The 17,933-nt window shown below is 40.7% G+C and overlaps 1 protein-coding gene across 5 annotated transcripts in view; it reads left to right on the top strand.

The window, feature by feature from the left end:
• Window positions 1-1,077: 1,077 nt before the first annotated feature.
• The window catches only part of SPAST (spastin), a 40,427-nt gene continuing 23,571 nt past the window's right edge, over window positions 1,078-17,933 (top strand). The window contains exons 1-4 of one of the 5 annotated variants that reach the window (XM_069852500.1): window positions 1,079-1,510; window positions 6,714-6,797; window positions 8,026-8,109; window positions 12,664-12,759. In XM_069852500.1, coding sequence (XP_069708601.1) covers window positions 1,165-1,510; window positions 6,714-6,797; window positions 8,026-8,109; window positions 12,664-12,759 — 610 coding nt within the window. In that variant the 5' untranslated portion in view covers window positions 1,079-1,164. Of the gene's footprint in view, window positions 1,511-6,710; window positions 6,798-8,025; window positions 8,110-12,663; window positions 12,760-17,933 lie in introns of all 5 variants that reach the window. The other 4 variants (XM_069852499.1, XM_069852502.1, XM_069852501.1 and 1 more) reach the window with 4 other exon arrangements.

Here is a 17,933-nt window from a genome sequence, read left to right as displayed (position 1 = left end):
CTGGGTGTCACACATCTCCAAGCCAGGCTGGTGGCTCTCAAAAAAGAGGACATTCCCCTGAGCCCTCCTCATCCATGCACCTGGAGAGCTGGTGCTCACAGGGAAGGATGCACGGTGCCTGCACTGCAGTTTGCCTGCAGGGCACTTCACAACTCCAGTGGGGATAAGGAATCCTATTAAATTATTATTATTAAATAATTATTAAATCACGGGTCAGGGCAATCCCTGGATTCAATGCAGGATGGGGGATGATGTGATTGAGAGCAGCCCTGCAGAGAAAGACTTGGGGGTGCTGGTGGACGAGAAGCTCGACATGAGCCAGCAATGTGCACTTGCAGCCCAGAAGGCCAACCAAGTCCTGGGCTGCATCAAAAGAAGCATGGCCAGCAGGTCAAGGGAGGTGATTCTGCTTCTCTATTCCTCTCTTGTGAGACCTCATCTGGAGTATTGTATCCAGTTCTGGAATCTTCAACACAAGAAGGATATGGAACTGTTGGAAAGGGTCCAGAGGCTACAAGCATGATCAGAGGGCTGGAGCACCCCCCACAGGAGGCCAGGCTGAGAGAGTTGGGCTTGTTCAGCTTGGAGAAGAGAAGGCTCCGGGGAGATCTTGCAGTGACCTTCCAGTACCTGAAAGGGGCTACTAGAAAGCTGGGGAGGGACTGTTCACAAAGGCTTGTAGTGACAGGACTAGGGGCAGTGGTATGAACTGCAGAGGGGCAGATTTCGACATTTTGAATCCTGTGTTCAGTTCTGGGCCCCTCACCACAAGAAGGATGTTGAGGCTCTGGAGCGAGTCCAGAGAAGAGCAACAAAGCTGGTGAAGGGGCTGGAGAACAGGCCTTATGACGAACAGCTGAGGGAGCTGGGGTGGTTTAGCCCGGGCAAGTGGAGGCTGAGGGGAGACCTCACTGCTCTCTACAACGCGTGGCGCCGTTGGACTACAACTCCCAGCGTGCCCCGCGGGGCCGAGCACCCCCGCGCCCCCGCCGCGAGGCACGCCGGGAATCGTAGTCCCGCCGCCCCACACCCCGAGGCTCCGGCCCCGCCTCCCTTTGTCGCCTCCTCCTCCCCGCGGGGCCGAGCGAAAGGGGCGTCGCCGCGGCCGCCGCCATGGCCGGTTGCCGTCAGTCCCCGGCCGCGGGCGACGGCGCACGGCGGTGAATGAATTCTCCGGGCGGCAGAGGGAAAAAGAAGGGCTCAGGCGGCTCCAGCTCCGCGCCTCCGGCCGCGGGGCCCCCCCGTTCGGCGCCGGCGGCGTCCCCGCACAAGCGGAACCTCTACCTCTTCTCGTACCCGCTGTTCGCCGCCTTCGCCCTGCTGCGCTTCGTCGCCTTCCAGCTGGGGCTGCTGTTCGCCTGGCTCCGCGAGCGCTTGTCCCCGATGGCGGCCCGGGGCGGCGGCAGGGCCGGGCCCGAGGCCGGGGGCGCGGCCGAGGCGGTGCGGGGCTGCCACAAGCGCGCCTTCGAGTGCATCTCCATGGCGCTGCGCATCGACGAGGACGAGGCCGGTAGGGGAGCGAGCGGCGGGGCCGGGGGCGCAAAACCGAACCGCTCGTGCCGGGCCGGGGGCTGCCGGCCCGAGGAGGCAGGAACCGCGTTATGGAGGAGTAGAACGCCCTGGGTTGGAGCGCGGTGGGGGGTCACAGAATCACTAGGTTGGAAAAGACCCCCAGGATCATCGAGTCCAACCATTCCTATCAATCACTAAACCATGCCCCTCAGCACCTCATCCACCTGTCTTTTTAAACACCTCCAGGGAAGGTGAATCAACCACCTCCCTGGGCAGCCTGTTCCAGTGCCCAATGACCCTTTCCATGATTTTTTTTTTTCTGATGTCCAGCCTGAACCTCCCCTGGCAGAGCTTGAGGCCATTCCCTCTTGTCCTGTCCCCTGTCACTTGGGAGAAGAGGCCAGCACCCTCCTCTCTACAACCTCCTTTCAGGTACTTGTAGAGAGCAATGAGGTCTCCCCTCAGCCTCCTCTTCTCCAGGCTAAACAACCCCAGCTCTCTCAGCCCCTCCTCGTAAGACTGGTTCTCCAGCCCCTTCACCAGCTTTGTTGCTCTTCTCTGGACTCGCTCCAGAGCCTCAACATCCTTCTTGTGGTGAGGGGCCCAGAACTGAACACAGTGTTCAAGGAGTGGTCTCACCAGTGCCGAGTACAGAGGGAGAATAACCTCCCTGGACCTGCTGGTCACGCCATTTCTGATACAAGCCAAGATGCCATTGGCCTTCTTGGCCACCTGGGCACACTGCTGGCTCATGTTCAGTTGCTGTCAACCAGCACCTCCAGGTCCTTCTCCAGGCAGCTTTCCAGCCAGACTTTTAGTCTGTAGCACTGCATAGGGTTGTTGTGCCCCAAGTGCAGGACCCGGCATTTGGCCTTGTTAAACCTCACACCATTGGTCTCAGCCCAGTGGTACAACCTGTTCAGATCCCATTGCAGAGCCTCCCTGCCCTCCTGCAGGTCCACAGGGTCGTGGAGCCCTGCACCTGCGCCTGCACGGGGCAACCCCAGCGTTCATTCCACGGTTCTGAGGGCGTTGGCCAAACATTTCTGGAATATTGTCAGGCTTGGCTGCTTCCCTGGGGAGCCTGTTCCAGCACTCTGCCACCCTTCGGGTGAAGAGCTTTTTCCTAATGCCCAGCCTAAACCTCCTCCAGCGCATCTTTCTGCCTCATTGGTCGCCGCGCCTGCTCCTCCTCCTCCCCTCAGTCCCCCCTCAGTCTCTTTTCTTGGCTGAACAGATGAGTGACTTCAGCCACTCTTCATACGGTTTCCCATCTAAACTCTTCACCAACTTTGTGGTCTCCTCTGGATGCTCTCCGGTAGCTTGATATCCTTTTTATACTGCGGTTCCCAAAGCTGATCACTTTAGGTATACCCTTCTCTGCTGGATCTGCACCTGCCTGACCCCACCTTGGGTCAAATGGATTTCCCGGGCAAAGAAAGTCATTGCATTTACCTCCTATAATGTTAAAGTTTTTTTTGATCCAGAGGTCCAGGTGAGGTGATCACAAACCAGGGGTGTGATTGTAACTGCCTCTAGGTTTAACCAGTCCACCCAGACAACAAAAGGAGCAGAGGCAATAATCAGGGTGCATCCCTGAATGCGCTGTCTGACATATGGTGGAAACAAGCCTTCAGGACACACAGCTCTCAAACCAAGAGCCAAGTTTGGCTCTTGGAGTCATGGAGTCTTGGAGTCATTTGGCATCTCCTGACCTTTAAGGAAAGAAATATTTATTCGTATTTTTAAAAATGTTTTTCAACTATTTGACATGCGTACTCTTAAAAGAACCTATGAAACTGAAAGATGTTAAGGAAGGTGCTTAGGGTTCAGTTAACTAAGACAGGCGTGAGGATTTTTTTTTTGTCTGTCTAGAGGATAAAAAAATGAAAATCAGTTGCCTGTGCATTTGATTTAGTCATTTAGTCCAAATGCAGCAGTACAGCTCTGTTAGCATCCAAAAGGTAGTCCTTGGGGGCATGCTCTCCTGAGTTTTAAAATCCTTTGGAAACACCAGAATGCCTTAACTGTCCTGTTGGAGGAGGTTGGACTACATGACCTGTAAAGGTCCCTTCCAACCCAAAGCATTCTATGATTCTAAGAGCTTAAAAATCTAGGAATAGGCCTTCAATAGGAGCTGCGTGCTGAGAGCACTATAAAAGCGAGGGATGTGCCTTGCTTTGTACTGATAATTTGGGAGTGGCAGTGGTGAGCTCTGTGAGAAAAAAAAATCCTCCAGAAGCAGCAAGGTTAGTTTAGAACATATGTACAGTGCAAAGACATTGAGGGTCATAGGAGCAGAGCACAAAAGAAGGGGAGGTAGCTCAAAACTTCAGTGTTGTTGACGATTGCTCTGTGAAGAGTAGCTAAACCATAAATTATTGCGTGCCTGTTCCACTGTTGTGGCTTGTAACTGTTGGTGGTTTGAAGAGTAAGCCTTCAAATACCCATTTTAGTCATGGACTTGCTTTATAGATATTTTTAGGATCGTTGTATGTGAATTAGCTGCACAGGTCATATATTTAGTAAGAAAAAAATCTTTGCTGTTAACGCAAACAGTAGCAAGGCTGTTAGAACCCTGCAAATGCAATATTCATTTCACTGAGAAAGAACTTGCTTTAATACATAGATTTGTTATTTGTCTACCTGCTTTTACTGGAATACCTGCATAACTTTGAATTTATTTTATATGTAAACATGCTTTTGTACATCTTGCAACAGAAAGCAATTTGATAGGCATAGAATACGAAATGGTTAGAATTTCTGGATTGTCTAATATCCTGTTAGTTATATTGCATTTTTTGCTGTTCTGGAAGCTACATGCACTTCAGTAACTATGATAGCACTTCTGGTAATTTTTATGCTTCTGAATTATTGGGGAAATTAATATTCTTGTTTTGGTATTTTCAAAAGCAAGCTTCACATCATTTCCTGGGACAAAGATGGCACATGGGGTGGGTTGACCCAAGATAGCAGCTAAGCACCCGTGTAGCTGCTTGTTTACTTCCCTCGGTGGGACAGGGGTGACAATAGGAAGAGCAAAAGTGAGAAAATTTGTGGTTCATCATAAAGGCACATTAATAAGTGAAGGAAGGAAGTGGAGGGGAGAAGACAGGTGATGCAGAGACAGTTGCTTACCGATGCCCATCCAGTTTTGAGCAATAGCTGCCTTGGGAGTCAGCCCCCACCCTTTTCTTTCTCTACAAAAGTTGTTAATGCTGAGCATGATGTTTTATGATATGGAGTATCCTTTTGGCCACTTTGGGTCAGTCATCCTGCTGATGTCCCTTCTAAACTTCTTGTGCACCACCAGCCTACTCGCTGGGAATCTAGAGTGGGAAAAAACAAAACTTTGAGGTTGTGCAAGCTGTTCAGCAGTAGCCAAAACATTGTAATGTTATCAACACTGTTTTAGTCACGGATCCAAGACACAGCATGATAGGGCTTCTATGAAGAAAATTAACTCCATCCCAACCAGACCCAGTAGAGCAAATCAATGACTTCTAAGGAATGTGACATTTTTTATTGTACTTCTAATGTCTTAAGCACTGAGAAGTAGTAAACCATCATGTGTGGATTCAGAGTGCTACCTTTGAAAACAGCTAAGTTTGATACATTGCTTTTGAAACTTATCCAGTTAAAAGATGGAAGTGAGATTTTTAATGATGACCTTGGCATGTTCACAACTGCTCTTCAGCATAGCTAAGCAATTCAGGCAATAGCTGAGGTGGCTGTAATCATCTCAAATTTGATATTTGATAGCCGTAATCAGCTGTAGATTTACATTGCAATTGAAACTGTTTCTATTGGTGATGTGAAGAAGCTTAGTTTATCTAGCTTTGTCCTTAGCAGTAAGGATATACATGGCTGGAGAAAGGGCAGCAATAAAATGATTTCCGAGATGTGTGATGTATACAACCTTAAGGAGGTGCTGCTCCTCTGGTTTGTTTTGGTAAGAGCAAAGTGTGGCATTACCTGCACAGGATAACTTGCCAAATCTTAAAATACTTCACATCAAGAGAGAAGCAGGGAAGTATTCTTAAGAGGATTCTAGAAATGTGTTGAAATATTTTTACTGGCACTAAAACTTGCTAGAAAATGGGCTTGGGCCCGAAGTTGTCAGAAGATGTGAGTGCAGAAGCAACACAATCACTGGTAACTGGCACTTAGGAATAGTTCTGTGAAATGTTATCTCATCTGGAACTAGGGTAATGAGATCTGAAAGCTTTGTTATAGGCGTTTTCTTCCCTAGCTCTAGCATCTAGTTAACGCAAATAAGGTTTCAGTTCTAATACTTGAAATGCTGTATTCCTATGTGGAAAGGTATGCTTACTGTGACATAGCCAACTTGCAAAAGTGTGTTTCCATATGCAAGCAGTTATCTTTTTAATGCAGAGTATTTATAGGAAGGGAGCTCTGTGAAGGAGATATGAAATGGGTTATTTGTTGGTGTGTGGTCAGGTAGTATAGGTTAGGCATGTTTGTGGTTGTACTTGCTGTAATATCCATTTACAACATCATTGGTACAGAGGTGTACTCTAATTCTCTGTGTATTGTACGTCGTGAAAATTGATGTACACTTGAAATACAGCAGTTTCATGATAGGATGAACAGAGAAATGCCCCCATGACAAATGAACTGCCCTGTACAGAAGTTAACAAGAGGAAAAGTGTCTGTTGTCTCACTGGTGTAGTATCTTAGAGTTGTTGCTTTTCTTCTTGAGTTTCTGTGCTTCTAGTGTTACTTTGGTGTTTGCTGTCACTGGAAGATTAAGAGGCCTGTCTCAATTTGATGTTCCAGAAAGAAAAAAAAAACATTCATTTACAACAGTAACAGTGAAATTAATATGTGTAGACTAGCTTTTCTACTTTTTTTTTTCCTTTTTTTCTACATGTGTGTGAGTTTCTTTTGTTTTGTTTTGGATTGTTTTTCTTAAGGGGGCTGATTTCTTTAAGGCAGATGGAGAAGCATCCCTAAAACAGGCAAAAAGTGATTTGAGGCTGGTGTACTACCTGTTTTTAATAGAAAACCTTATTTGAAACTCAGTAGATATAAAGTTGACAGTGTCCCTTTAAGTGTTGTTTTAAATCAAAGAATTTTGTTCAAATATCCCTTCCTTGCACTTGTTTTATGCAGCATGGAACCATTCCTAAGCTTTGATTCATTACAGAAAATAATGGGTTCACTTCCTTTTTAAGCAGGACAAAAGGAACAAGCTGTTGAATGGTATAAGAAAGGAATTGAAGAACTGGAAAAAGGAATAGCTGTCTTAGTAATTGGTCAAGGTAAGCCAGTTTTGAGTTTTGTGGCAAAGATTTTCATTTATGGCTTCTTCAAAGTGAGGAATCAATATTGCGAAACATGGTAGGTGCTAGGACTGGTCTGCTGTATGAATTCATTCATAAGTGTGTTTCTTGTTCCTGTTTTAGCTGTAGGTGAATGCTGGTCCATTTCTCTGTTCTACCTTAAAGTTCTGGTCTTGCTTCAGATATTTTCAGACTGTCCCAAATCATAAGCAGTTCATGAAAATTCTGAGGTGAAACACTTGATTTATTTTATAATGGGAATACCAAAATAATGAGTTCTGATTTGATTTGCCAAAGTTGGCAGTTCACATTCTCACTTTCCTTTCGGTATAACTGAAAAAGAAGCACTTCAGTTCGGAATAGTCTAGTATTGTGTTTCTGAATAGCTTATGATAAAATAGCTGAACATTTCAGCAAAGAAGGAAAGCCATCTGTTTGTGTTGAAACATTTTAAGCTGTAGTGTAGAAGCAGGTATGTACCATAAAGAAACAGGTGTAGTGAAGGACTTGCTAAGAATTTATGTCCTCAAAATAATATAATAACACCCCTCACAAATCTGCAACTGCTTTTGCAGGCTGCTGTTTTTTTCCTCAGTGATGTTTAGAAATGTTCATGAGCTGTATACGGTGACATGTTACTTATGCAGCAATACCAGTGGCATTTGATACAACCCATCTAAATTGCACAGGTGTTAAAAAAAAAAAAAAGCTTGACTTGAACAGACATTATTTTTTAGGAAGTGGTGATATTAATGTCTCTAATTCTGTGTGTTTTGAAATGTAAAGGGACACAGTCAACTGAGTTTAAATCTGTTAATTTTGCCAAAGTGAATTATTTGAAATTGTACTTGCCTCTCAGTCACTTTTCAAGATTTTTAAAAACCTTTTTTATTTGACTTCTGTTTAGAAAAGCAAAGTGACAAAGAACATGTACTGGGTCAGCGTGAAATGTTAGAGAATATGCAAAGCAATGCTTGGGTTTCCCCTGCTCTATAAGCAATATTGTAAAGCAGATAGTGTCAACTAACATTAAGTTCTTGATTAGACAGAAGGGTTTAGGATTTTTTTACTGATTTTGCAATGATGTTCCTTAGTGGAGGTTCTAAATAAGGGGTGGGAGAAAGAGGAGGGAAGGCTGGGTGTCAGTATTTTAGCACTTAAAGTTAATTTGCCAAATTGTGTTTTAACATTGATTTTTCTTTGTAAGGTGATCAGTGTGAACGGGCTCGACGTCTGCAATCTAAAATGATGACAAATTTGGCAATGGCCAAGGATCGCTTGCAGCTTTTAGGTACCAGTTACAATTCATGACTTTGGAAAGTTTGTCATTGTTTGCACAACTTCATGTAAGGCTTTCTTCTAAAATATTACTTTGATCTTTTAAGTGAAGGAGTTATTATCTGTGTAGGGTCTCTTAAGTTTGGTATTTAGTTGAAAGTAAGTAATATTTTTTTCAATGCTGTTAATGGATTTTGAAATTGGAGTCACACTTCCCTATGCCTTAAGAAATAGTGCAAAAGTAACTGAGAAGTCTGTATAATAGCACACTTGACTCTTAAACTGAGAAAGTCTTGTCTAACTCTTGTTGGAGTTAGTTTAGGTTTTCTGTATTAGAATTATAGTGAAACATCTGATATATTGCTGATGATGAATGCTAAGTGTGCCTTCAGTGAGTGTAACTACTTAATGGTCTGTTAATTCTGCTGTCACTTACAAAACAATTTTCCTGGTTATTGGTACGTGCTGTAATAATAATTCTTTAGTATTGCGTAGACCGTAAGGTTGTGAAATCCTAATTGTGATAATTTTTATCTAGTAGGGTTCTGTGTTAAGACTAGTAGGTAAGATCACTCCTTTTCAGAAGCATAATGCTGTGTGGTTTTATCAAAATTAAATGCTGTATATAAGCTCTTAATGACAAGAGTAGAATGGGCAGGATTGGAAATGGCATCTTACTGTGCATGATAAACAAAGGTCAAGCAACAAACACGCAGCTTTGTATAGTGCATCCTCTAAACAGAGAACTTCGGAAATGCTTTCAGTTCAGGCAGTAAAGTGAAAATAAACATTATTTTCTTAATTGCTCTTTAAGGGAGGACTAACAAATGTAGTTGTGTTTAACTTGCGTATCTGTAGCTTTAGTCTTGCACTGTGTTGTCTTGAGTTCTACTAACACCCTCTCCCAGGAGTGTATAGAGCAGATGGGAAAACTCATGTTCTTTTCTCTTATGCTTTGTGATTCTGTGGTCCTAACTTGTGATTGACAGGGAGTCCCTTGAGTTCCTGGTATCCTTATTTCTTACTTAAAAAAGATAAAAAAAGTGAAGGGAAAATGGAGTGAAGGAGGCTTCTGGTTTCTGTGCTTTATTATGGGTGTTTGACAACAGAGCCTTAGTGTATGCAGAAAAAGTATTTTCTACTCTCATAAGAGTTAAAGGCTGACTTCTAGAGGTAAAATAAACTAGAGAACAAAGGAATGAAAGTGATGCTAGTAATCTTTGATAAGGTGTGGCTCATTGCTGACATCCATATTGCTAGTAACTAGGATTTCTTAAAAAAAAATTGCTGTTCTTTGAACTATGAAGTAGCAGTTCCTGCATTTTGTGGATAGCGCTTCATCCTTGCTTGTGTTATTGTAGTAGCACTTGGGATGTGGATAGGTGACTGGCTTGCTGTGCTCTGATTGAAAAGAGAAAGTAAGGTAAACATGGGGGGAGGAAATAAAGTTGAAGTCAAGCTGGTACGTTCATCTCTACTACCAGACTCTGTATTCACATGCTGTTTGTGTTCTTCACTTGGAGTGCAGTTTGAAAGATTAGCAGATAGAATAGTGTTTATTGCATAAATTGATGTCAAATATGACAAATTTTTACTTTGACATTATCGGAATTTTAGTACTTTGTTTTGCTTAGATTCTTGTTCAGTTTGGACTAAGGGTCTGCGTCAAACAGTGTACAGAGCAGTTTGGATAGAAAGGAGCAAGTGAAGTCATCTGCCTTTTAGGAAGGAAAAAGGTGTTGTTTGGAGAGGTATTCCAATGGATTTAAATCCTTGCAAGCTTGAATGTTCTTGAGTCTGTTTGAGTGATATTCCCTAGACCATTTAACCAACTCCCAGGTATTGATAGCATGTGTTTTTATTGCTTTTTTGTGTCATTTTATGTGGATTTGTTTTGAGCCCTGTTTTTCATCTTCAGTCTAAATTACTGTGTTGTATTCTATTTAAAGCTGTGCTATGGCATAGCCTGAAAGCTGAAGTTACTCAAGGTATGTTTTAGAGCACCTCAGGGTGACTTGGTCACTTTGGCAGTCCAGTGACAATATTGAGTTGTGCCCACTGTTAGGGGACTTCCAAGTTCTACCACTTGAATTCATGGTGGTCCCTGTTTTTGTTATAGTTTAGGTTGTGTTGGCGGTGCAGTTATTTAGATGAGTGGGTAAGTCTTGCTCTGATGGTCTTCATAGACCAAATCTCTCTAGAATGACTGATCACCCATCTTAGAATAATTATATTCGATATATTTAGAATCACAGGAGGATATTTACTTTCTACAATCAATGCGTAAAACTCAGCAGTTTGACATTGCTAAAGATGGGCAACTATACTGTCCAGTGCAACACTATTCAATTATAACTCTGTACATGTGTTGTACTAATCTGTTCTCCCATTTCTGAGAGACTTTCTGTAGAGAGCTGGATTTCTGTCAGCCCAAGAGCTATTCTGTGTACTATGTGTAGCTTCAATATTTTGGTTAAAAGATGTACATAGAACATAATTCAAATATCTTTTCATCTGTATCCTCTTTGGTAATAATTCTGCCCCTCTACAGATACGGGCTTCAATGGATAACTGTTAGGACTCTTCCACTGCCTTGCAGGTGATGGTAGTTTTGCTTCAGGCTTATGTTATTGAGTAATGAGCTATTTTATTAGAAATCATTTACTTTAAACTGACATTGGCTGCAGTGGTATTTATTTGGTAGGTTTGTATTAATGTATCAAGGAGATACATACAGATTTGTATTAATCATCAAGGAGAAATAATGAGATTTTGTAAATATTTTTTATTGTATGGAGGCAAAGGGAGAAAGCATTTAAATGGAAGATGACAGGGTGTCCTGTTAATTCCCTGGAATAATATTTAATAGCTCATTTATTTTCATTACTCCAGAGGGCTGTATAGCTACAGTATCTCTTGAGAAAAGTGATATATTTGCTTTATGTAATTTGATGTGCAGTGTTAAAATTACGTGTTCATATGTAAAGTGGTGGGAAGACTGTGTGTGAATTGAAACTGGACTTTTTTTTTATTGCGGTTTTGGAGTTCCTGAGTGTGAGGAATTTGTTAAACCATTGATAATTGTGGTAAAATCCCAATCTCAAACGTTAGTGTTGAAGCAAACGTTTCTTGAATTCCTGGCCAAGCCAATTGCTTTTATTATGGTCACTGACTAGAAGGGTTGTTTTTTTTTTGTCAAGTTCAGAAGTGTTCTGAACAATTGTCTAATACCTTATCAAGTTTATTAATATTAATCTTGCTTCCTAAGCTTCCCTATGTATTTTCCATTCAGATTGCATGCACTGGGCAGGGAGTAGACTGTTCTGCTGTCTCCTTCATAGCACTGTGTCTGCTAAGAGAGTACACTCTGTTTGCAGTCAGTCAAACTAAGGACTTTTCTTAGGCTCCTTTAGAAGGAGGTTTCTTAGGATAACTTCTTGCAAGATACAACGCTTGTGGTTCTTTGTAGGCTGGTCTTGTGTGACTAACATTTTGTTGATTTACTGTACTCGACTCTTCAGTGCTTTAAACTTAAAACAAACCCTGGGTGCACATACTAAGCTTTTCCTATTTGCCTGTGGCTACTAAGTTTTCAGTCTAAACTGCATCTTGTTCAGTCTGGATGTTATTATTAAAACATCAGTTAAAATATTGGGTCTAAAGAAACTTTTCAGGGAAGCTAAGCAGTGAGTGATCAGGAGCAGGCGGAAGGAGAAAGGAATGGAGCAGGAGTACTGGAAAAAGATCTTATGATAGAAAAGAAAGTGGAAGCAAGGTAGTGTTTGTACTTGTCGGTTGTGTGACCTTCAAGCTCTGAAGGGCAATTCTTCCTCTGACTGGGATATTTATCATCTTGACTGTGTACATTTTCGGTAGAATTTGGCTTGTTTTGCAGTATGTGCTTTCATGTTGCCAGAAGACACTGGTCCTCTACTTGGCCATCTGTTTTCCTGCAGCTCGTGTTCAGATGTTTCTGAAGTTAATCCTCTTGAAGAACACAGCTTGCATGACTATTTTATTGGCTTAATTTCAATGCAATTATGCTCCTAAATAGAGATCTTGAAAGACACGATCATAATATATATAGTGTTTGAGCAAAATCGTTGAGGTTCCTGTAAAATGGCTGTTACTACTTAAGTGAAATATTCAGTATGCAGGAAAATGATGACTCCTTGCAGTTGATCAAAAGTAACACCTTGGGGAGTACTTTCAGAAATGGGTTATCAAGACAAACATTTAGCATATTAAGTTGAATTAATCCTGACCATTGCTTTTGGGAAGTAACAACAATCACTAGACTGGAAAGATTGTTGTAATTAACTCAGCCGTGAATGGCCAGTTTTAAAGCTGTTTTCAGTCATGCTCATGCTGACAGAATTTTCTTACAAGTTTGTTAAACACATAGAATAGATAGAAGTACTCCTTTTATCTTTAACCCTGTATCAATTATAACAAAGCCAAACTTGACATTTGTGTGTTCAACATACATAAATTTTCTTGGTTCATTTTTGGGTTTTGTTTGTTTATTTTGTCCTTTTTCCTTCCTCCCCCTCTGTTTACTATGTAGAGAAGCTGCAGGCAGTTTTGCAAATTTCCAAGCCGCAAATGGAGGTCTATAATGACAGTACTAACCTGGCATGCCGCAATGGACATCTCCAGTCAGGTGGGTTTGGTTTTACCAGTGCCTATTGAAGGGATGTCTCTCAGTTTCTGATGTATTACAGGAAAACATACGCAATGCTATGTTCTGGCCCCACCAACTTTTGAAATAATTGTTTTATATTTCTGTTTTTAAAGGCTTTATGTGAAATACATTCCATCCTTTCTATGGCTTTGACAACACTGTTTTATTTTGTAGTGTTCAGTTCTATCTTTCGATGACTTTCCTAGAATCTTAAACTATTTACTAAGACAATATTTTAGAAAATATTTCTGGCGTTATATTCTTAAAGGAATTAAATTAAACCTGTTCTAGAAAGCGTGAAAGTTAATGTAGGCTATATAGTTTATATACTGTGCCTATGTAATTAGTTGTTCCTTTATGATATTGTGAGAGTGAATGTGCTTTTGCGTTTAAGCTGCTTTAAATTTCAGGGTGTTTTACTCTGAGAAAGTGACGCACAGTTAAACAAGAGGGAGGGCGGGGACCAGCTCTTGCTTTTTGTCAAGGAAGGCTGTTGTTAGGCTTCTCGGAAGACTGCACCAGGTCTTAGAATACCAGAAGTAAACTTGTTTGTCCATACACAAGGAGGAAAGTCACTCCAAAGTTTGTGAGTGTTTCAGAGAATGTTTTAAGCCAGCAGTGAGCTATTGTGTCGCAGCTGGAATCTCAGCTGGTAATTAAAATAGAGAACTAACAAGCAATGGAATTTGTAATGCTTGTCTATTAATTCAAGAGCACTGTTAACTTTTTAAAGTAACTGAACTTAAACTCAGTGTAGACCACATGCTTATTTTGGTTTTTGTTTTCACTCCGTTTCTAGTTCTGAAGTCATCTGATGGCTTGGTTTTATTCTTTCTAATGTATGAGAAATTAAAGTAGTGGAACTGTGTCATGTTAGGCACCTTTAGATTACTGTATGTGTGGTATTTTTAACTGCATTTGTCAAAAAGTTGTAGTTAAAATGGCTCTTCAGTATTGAAGTTCCTATGTAGACTGAGCTAGAAAACTCTTTACTTTAAATGATCCAGTACAACCCCTGTCGTTTTACCTGATTGGCTAGAAATTAAGTGAACAAATACACAGGTATATACAGAAAGTTGATAACATCTTCCACCTTTTTCTCACCATATCTCAGAATTAGATGCTGCAGGAGAAAGTTAGACTTAACTTTAACTCTTAAAACTGTTAATTTACTTACCTAAATCTGCTAGTAACAAAGCATTGAATGTCCATTGACATCTACTGGAAATGAAGAAACATTTTGCCAGTTCTGTGGCAGGTGTTTTTATCTACAGAAATTCCTGCAGCAGTAGGTGGTCACTTGGTAAACTTGTGGAAATCGGTGTTAATTGATTTACCCATTTGGAGTCACATTCCTCGTGACTTTTAGAAGATGGATGACTGAGTGTCTTCTGCAAAACTACAGAGGAAAGGGCAGTTGAACAGCTGCAAAGGGTCGTGGTCTTCTGGAGGTGCTTTTTTTCTAAGAAAGTGTCTTCTGACTTTCTGAAAATGTATGCGGTCTAGTGGAGAAACTTTACTGGGCTTAGTGGGGTCTGAGAGAAACAGAAGGACTAAAGAGCAGGTCATAAAAAAAGTTAGGTACTGGGCATCTACTGATTACTTTGAACAAGACTGCAGAAGCTTGTTCTATTGCCATTTACATTTACATTGCCAAAGGTAAATTTTAGATTCATAACTTGTGGAAGTTAGAGGTTTAGCCAAAGCACCTCACTTCTGTAGCTGTGGGATTCCTGAAAGTACCAGGAAAGTCAGCCTGTTAACAGTGGTCTGAATTTTTTAATTGGCTGGTGCCTACGCTTGCACGTTTGCTCTCTCTCTTGCTCTATCTGGTTTTTTTGGGATGTGAGGGTAGAGAGTCTTGTTTGTGAGATGTTGGTGCTACGATTTTTTCTGGAAAGTACTTCCTTTACGTATGTTGTGGTAAAGATGGTATTTTCACACGGCCAGCAGCGGTCATTTAGAAACACAAAGTAGATGACATTCTTAGAAAACTACAAAATCAGCTTGCAGACTACATGACATAAGAGGCCTGCTGTTACAGAGAAAGTTAAGGTGCTGCAGAGATACTAAGCCACAGGGTTCTGGCATAAGCTTCATTTTTCTATTTTCGTAAGGCATTGTCTGTGCTGTTGCCTAATCAGGCTGGGCTTTTTACAAGTCCAGGATTTTATGAAGTGTGAAACATGGTCATTCATAGTTTTGACATCAAGAAAGTGGCTTTTTGCCTGTTCTCTGGTGAAAAAGTGCTTTGTTCTCTTTCATTTGCCTTTAAAGCAAAACATTTTCAAAGATGTTTTTGCTTCTTAATTCTTTCTGCTATTTTGTTCTTGCATCTATACTGCACACTTTATTTCCAAAAATGTAACTAATCTGAGATTCTTCCTTCTTCCAAGATACTATATGTCAGCCTTTCAGACCAATTTACTTGATTATAGCGCAGATTACTGCCTATCCCATTCTTCCTCATTCATAGTTTCCTAATGCAACTGGATAGCTAGAGATGTATCTGATAGGTTTATAATGAAGTTTCCTAAGACCTCATTACAGCAGTTTTACCTGCCCTTCAGCTGCAGAAGGCTACACGGTAACTTGACTTGTCTTAAGAATAATAGCAGGTAGCCTTGACCCAAAACTTTATGTTGAAATACGTATTTATTACTTAATATCCGTCACTCTTGTTCTCTTAAATTAGATGTAAAACAATTTATCTGTTTTTGTTGTTGGTTTTTTTATCAGACATGCATGTTTTCCTTTGCATTCAGGGTTGTTATCTTTTTGTTTTTCAAACTAGATTGGGAAGGAGTTTATGCCAGTCTTGCCAAAGGCAGTGTTTGATTTTTATGAACCTATTTACTGGGCATACAAAACTGGTAGTATTACACTAGTTCCAGTGTACCATTTTACATTTAACACATAAATCTGAGCATGACATATGAGAAGAAGCATTAAGCTCCTCATTCTTACTGCAGCATCAGCACTGTACATGTAGCTGGTATGTAATCTCAGTTTTCACTTGGAAGGTTGTGCTGGCATGCCTTTTATAGTAGGCGTGTATTAGTAATGTTTTTCGTGTTGCATAAATTTTACTCTTAATACTGAAGCTTTTTAAGGAGTTGCCCAAGCAGAAGAACAGTTAGCAATAAGATAAATTTTTAATATCATAATTTGGCAGCACTAGCTCTTTAACTGACACGACTCCTTCAGTTCAGAAGGAGAACAGCTGTGTTCCGTGACCTGTGTTGCTGTGCTACCATATGAAATATGGAACACATTGTTGTTAGTCCCTGAAGGTTTCCATTAGGTGTTTTTTATTATTTGAATGCACTAATTTGAAAAATCTGAATATAATCTTTGAAAGAATTACTGTTTTGTGGGCTATTGTGAATGCTGATCCCAAGTAACTATCAGTCTTGCAATTGCTGCTTGTATTTTGCCGTGCAGTATTTGCAGGGAATTTATAGTTAAACAGTTGAAAGACTTGAAATTTTTTTTTAAATGAATCTACATATAAAAAGTCACAGACAATTCTAGACTGCTGTATCTTTTTTTTCCAACTTGGGGTCCACAGTACACAACTTCTTTTAGTTAAAGGGCATACATTAGTAGTTTCTGAATATTTAAGGTTTTGCAATCAAAGGCTGGAAACTCTTCTGCAGTACTGGCACTGCTGCTGCTAATTTAAATTTAAACTGGTTTTTGTATGCTCAAGAAGTTATAAACTAGCAGAAACTTGTTTATTAAGGTGTGCCTTAATCTGGTTTCGATGCACAGAAGAAAATATAATTGGTTTGCTTTTCAGACATAAAAAGCATATTCTAATCTTTATTAAATAAGCTAGAGCTGCATGTTTCCCAGATAGTTTCTGTGTTTCCAGGTGTGTAGTCTAACTGAGACTCTCTTAAAGTTGTTCAAACTTACTTCACTTTACTTTTGCTTCCTTACTTCACTTTACCTTTAAAACCAGTTAAATATAACATTTCTTCCCATAAGGGAGCTTGAAATTGGGCCTTTGTGTCTGTAGTTTGTTGCAATTTAACAAATAGAAAATCTCAGACAAAATTTTACTCCTTGCTTGTTCATAATTTGTTGTGCATGTATTTGGATGACAGATTAGAATTGTAGGGCTGCTTTCAGGACAAGAGCTTTATTACTTCTTTATTATCTAGTGATTTTAGCTCAGATCTTTTGACTAAAGTTATTCTGTCCAGTTAAGAATTAGAGAGTAAATTCAAAATGATCAAGCCCACATTGCTATTCTATAAGTACATAAGAAGCAGACAGTTGCATTGTTCTGTGTTTCAGATACACTTGAAAAGAACATACCATAATCTGTCTTTGTGATTAAGACGTATTTTAAGCACTTTCTTGCTGTTTTATATGAAATGGTGAAACATTTGGCAAAAGGCTGCTGGAGATATTGCAGGAGTTACAAGGCCACTTGCAGCATATTTTCTGTCTCTGGGCAGATGAGAAATACAAATGGATAAGAAATATTTTTGGGGTTTTGCTTTCGTTACACTGTATTTTATATAGTGGAATAACAGGGGCTTCTGGTCCAATAAGAGACATGTATGAGCTCTGAAGCACTTCACCCTTTAGAAATAGGTAAACTTTAGATAAGATAAACTCTAATTCTGAAAAGTTTGATCACATTTTTATTTGCTCCTTTAATGAACATTTCTATATAAAATTAAGTTTCTCTCTGGAGTTGGCACTTAACAACCATGTTCAAGAGTGGTTAATCAGCGCTTCTTTCTGCACTAACCATCAGGACTGACCACAGCACATATGTAAACTTAATGGCCTTAATTCTTGGAGGTACAACTAGAGTAAATTATAATTTGTATTTAAACCGTTCTCCTTTCCCCTTGCCCTCTCTGTATTTCCATCTTCCTGAAAGAGTCCTTAACTGTGCAGTATTAGAACATTCAGAACTGCAATGTGTGTGTGTATCATTCCTGATAGACTGGGGGAGTTCTGGGAAAGTGTGGTAATTGAGCAACATGTTAAGGTGAAGGAGACAGAGAAAACTACTACAGCTTTTTTAAGCCTTTCCATATTGACTTTAAGCCAGCTGTGCAAATGAACCTGAAGAAAGAAAAAAAACCCACTCAAACTGAGTACCACCTTTCAATTAAATTGGACCAGTC

This window comes from Phaenicophaeus curvirostris, chromosome 2 (assembly GCF_032191515.1).
Source record: "Phaenicophaeus curvirostris isolate KB17595 chromosome 2, BPBGC_Pcur_1.0, whole genome shotgun sequence".
NCBI lineage: Eukaryota > Metazoa > Chordata > Aves > Cuculiformes > Cuculidae > Phaenicophaeus > Phaenicophaeus curvirostris.
Note: the sequence above shows the minus strand (reverse complement) of the source record. Positions and strands in the feature narration are given on the sequence as shown.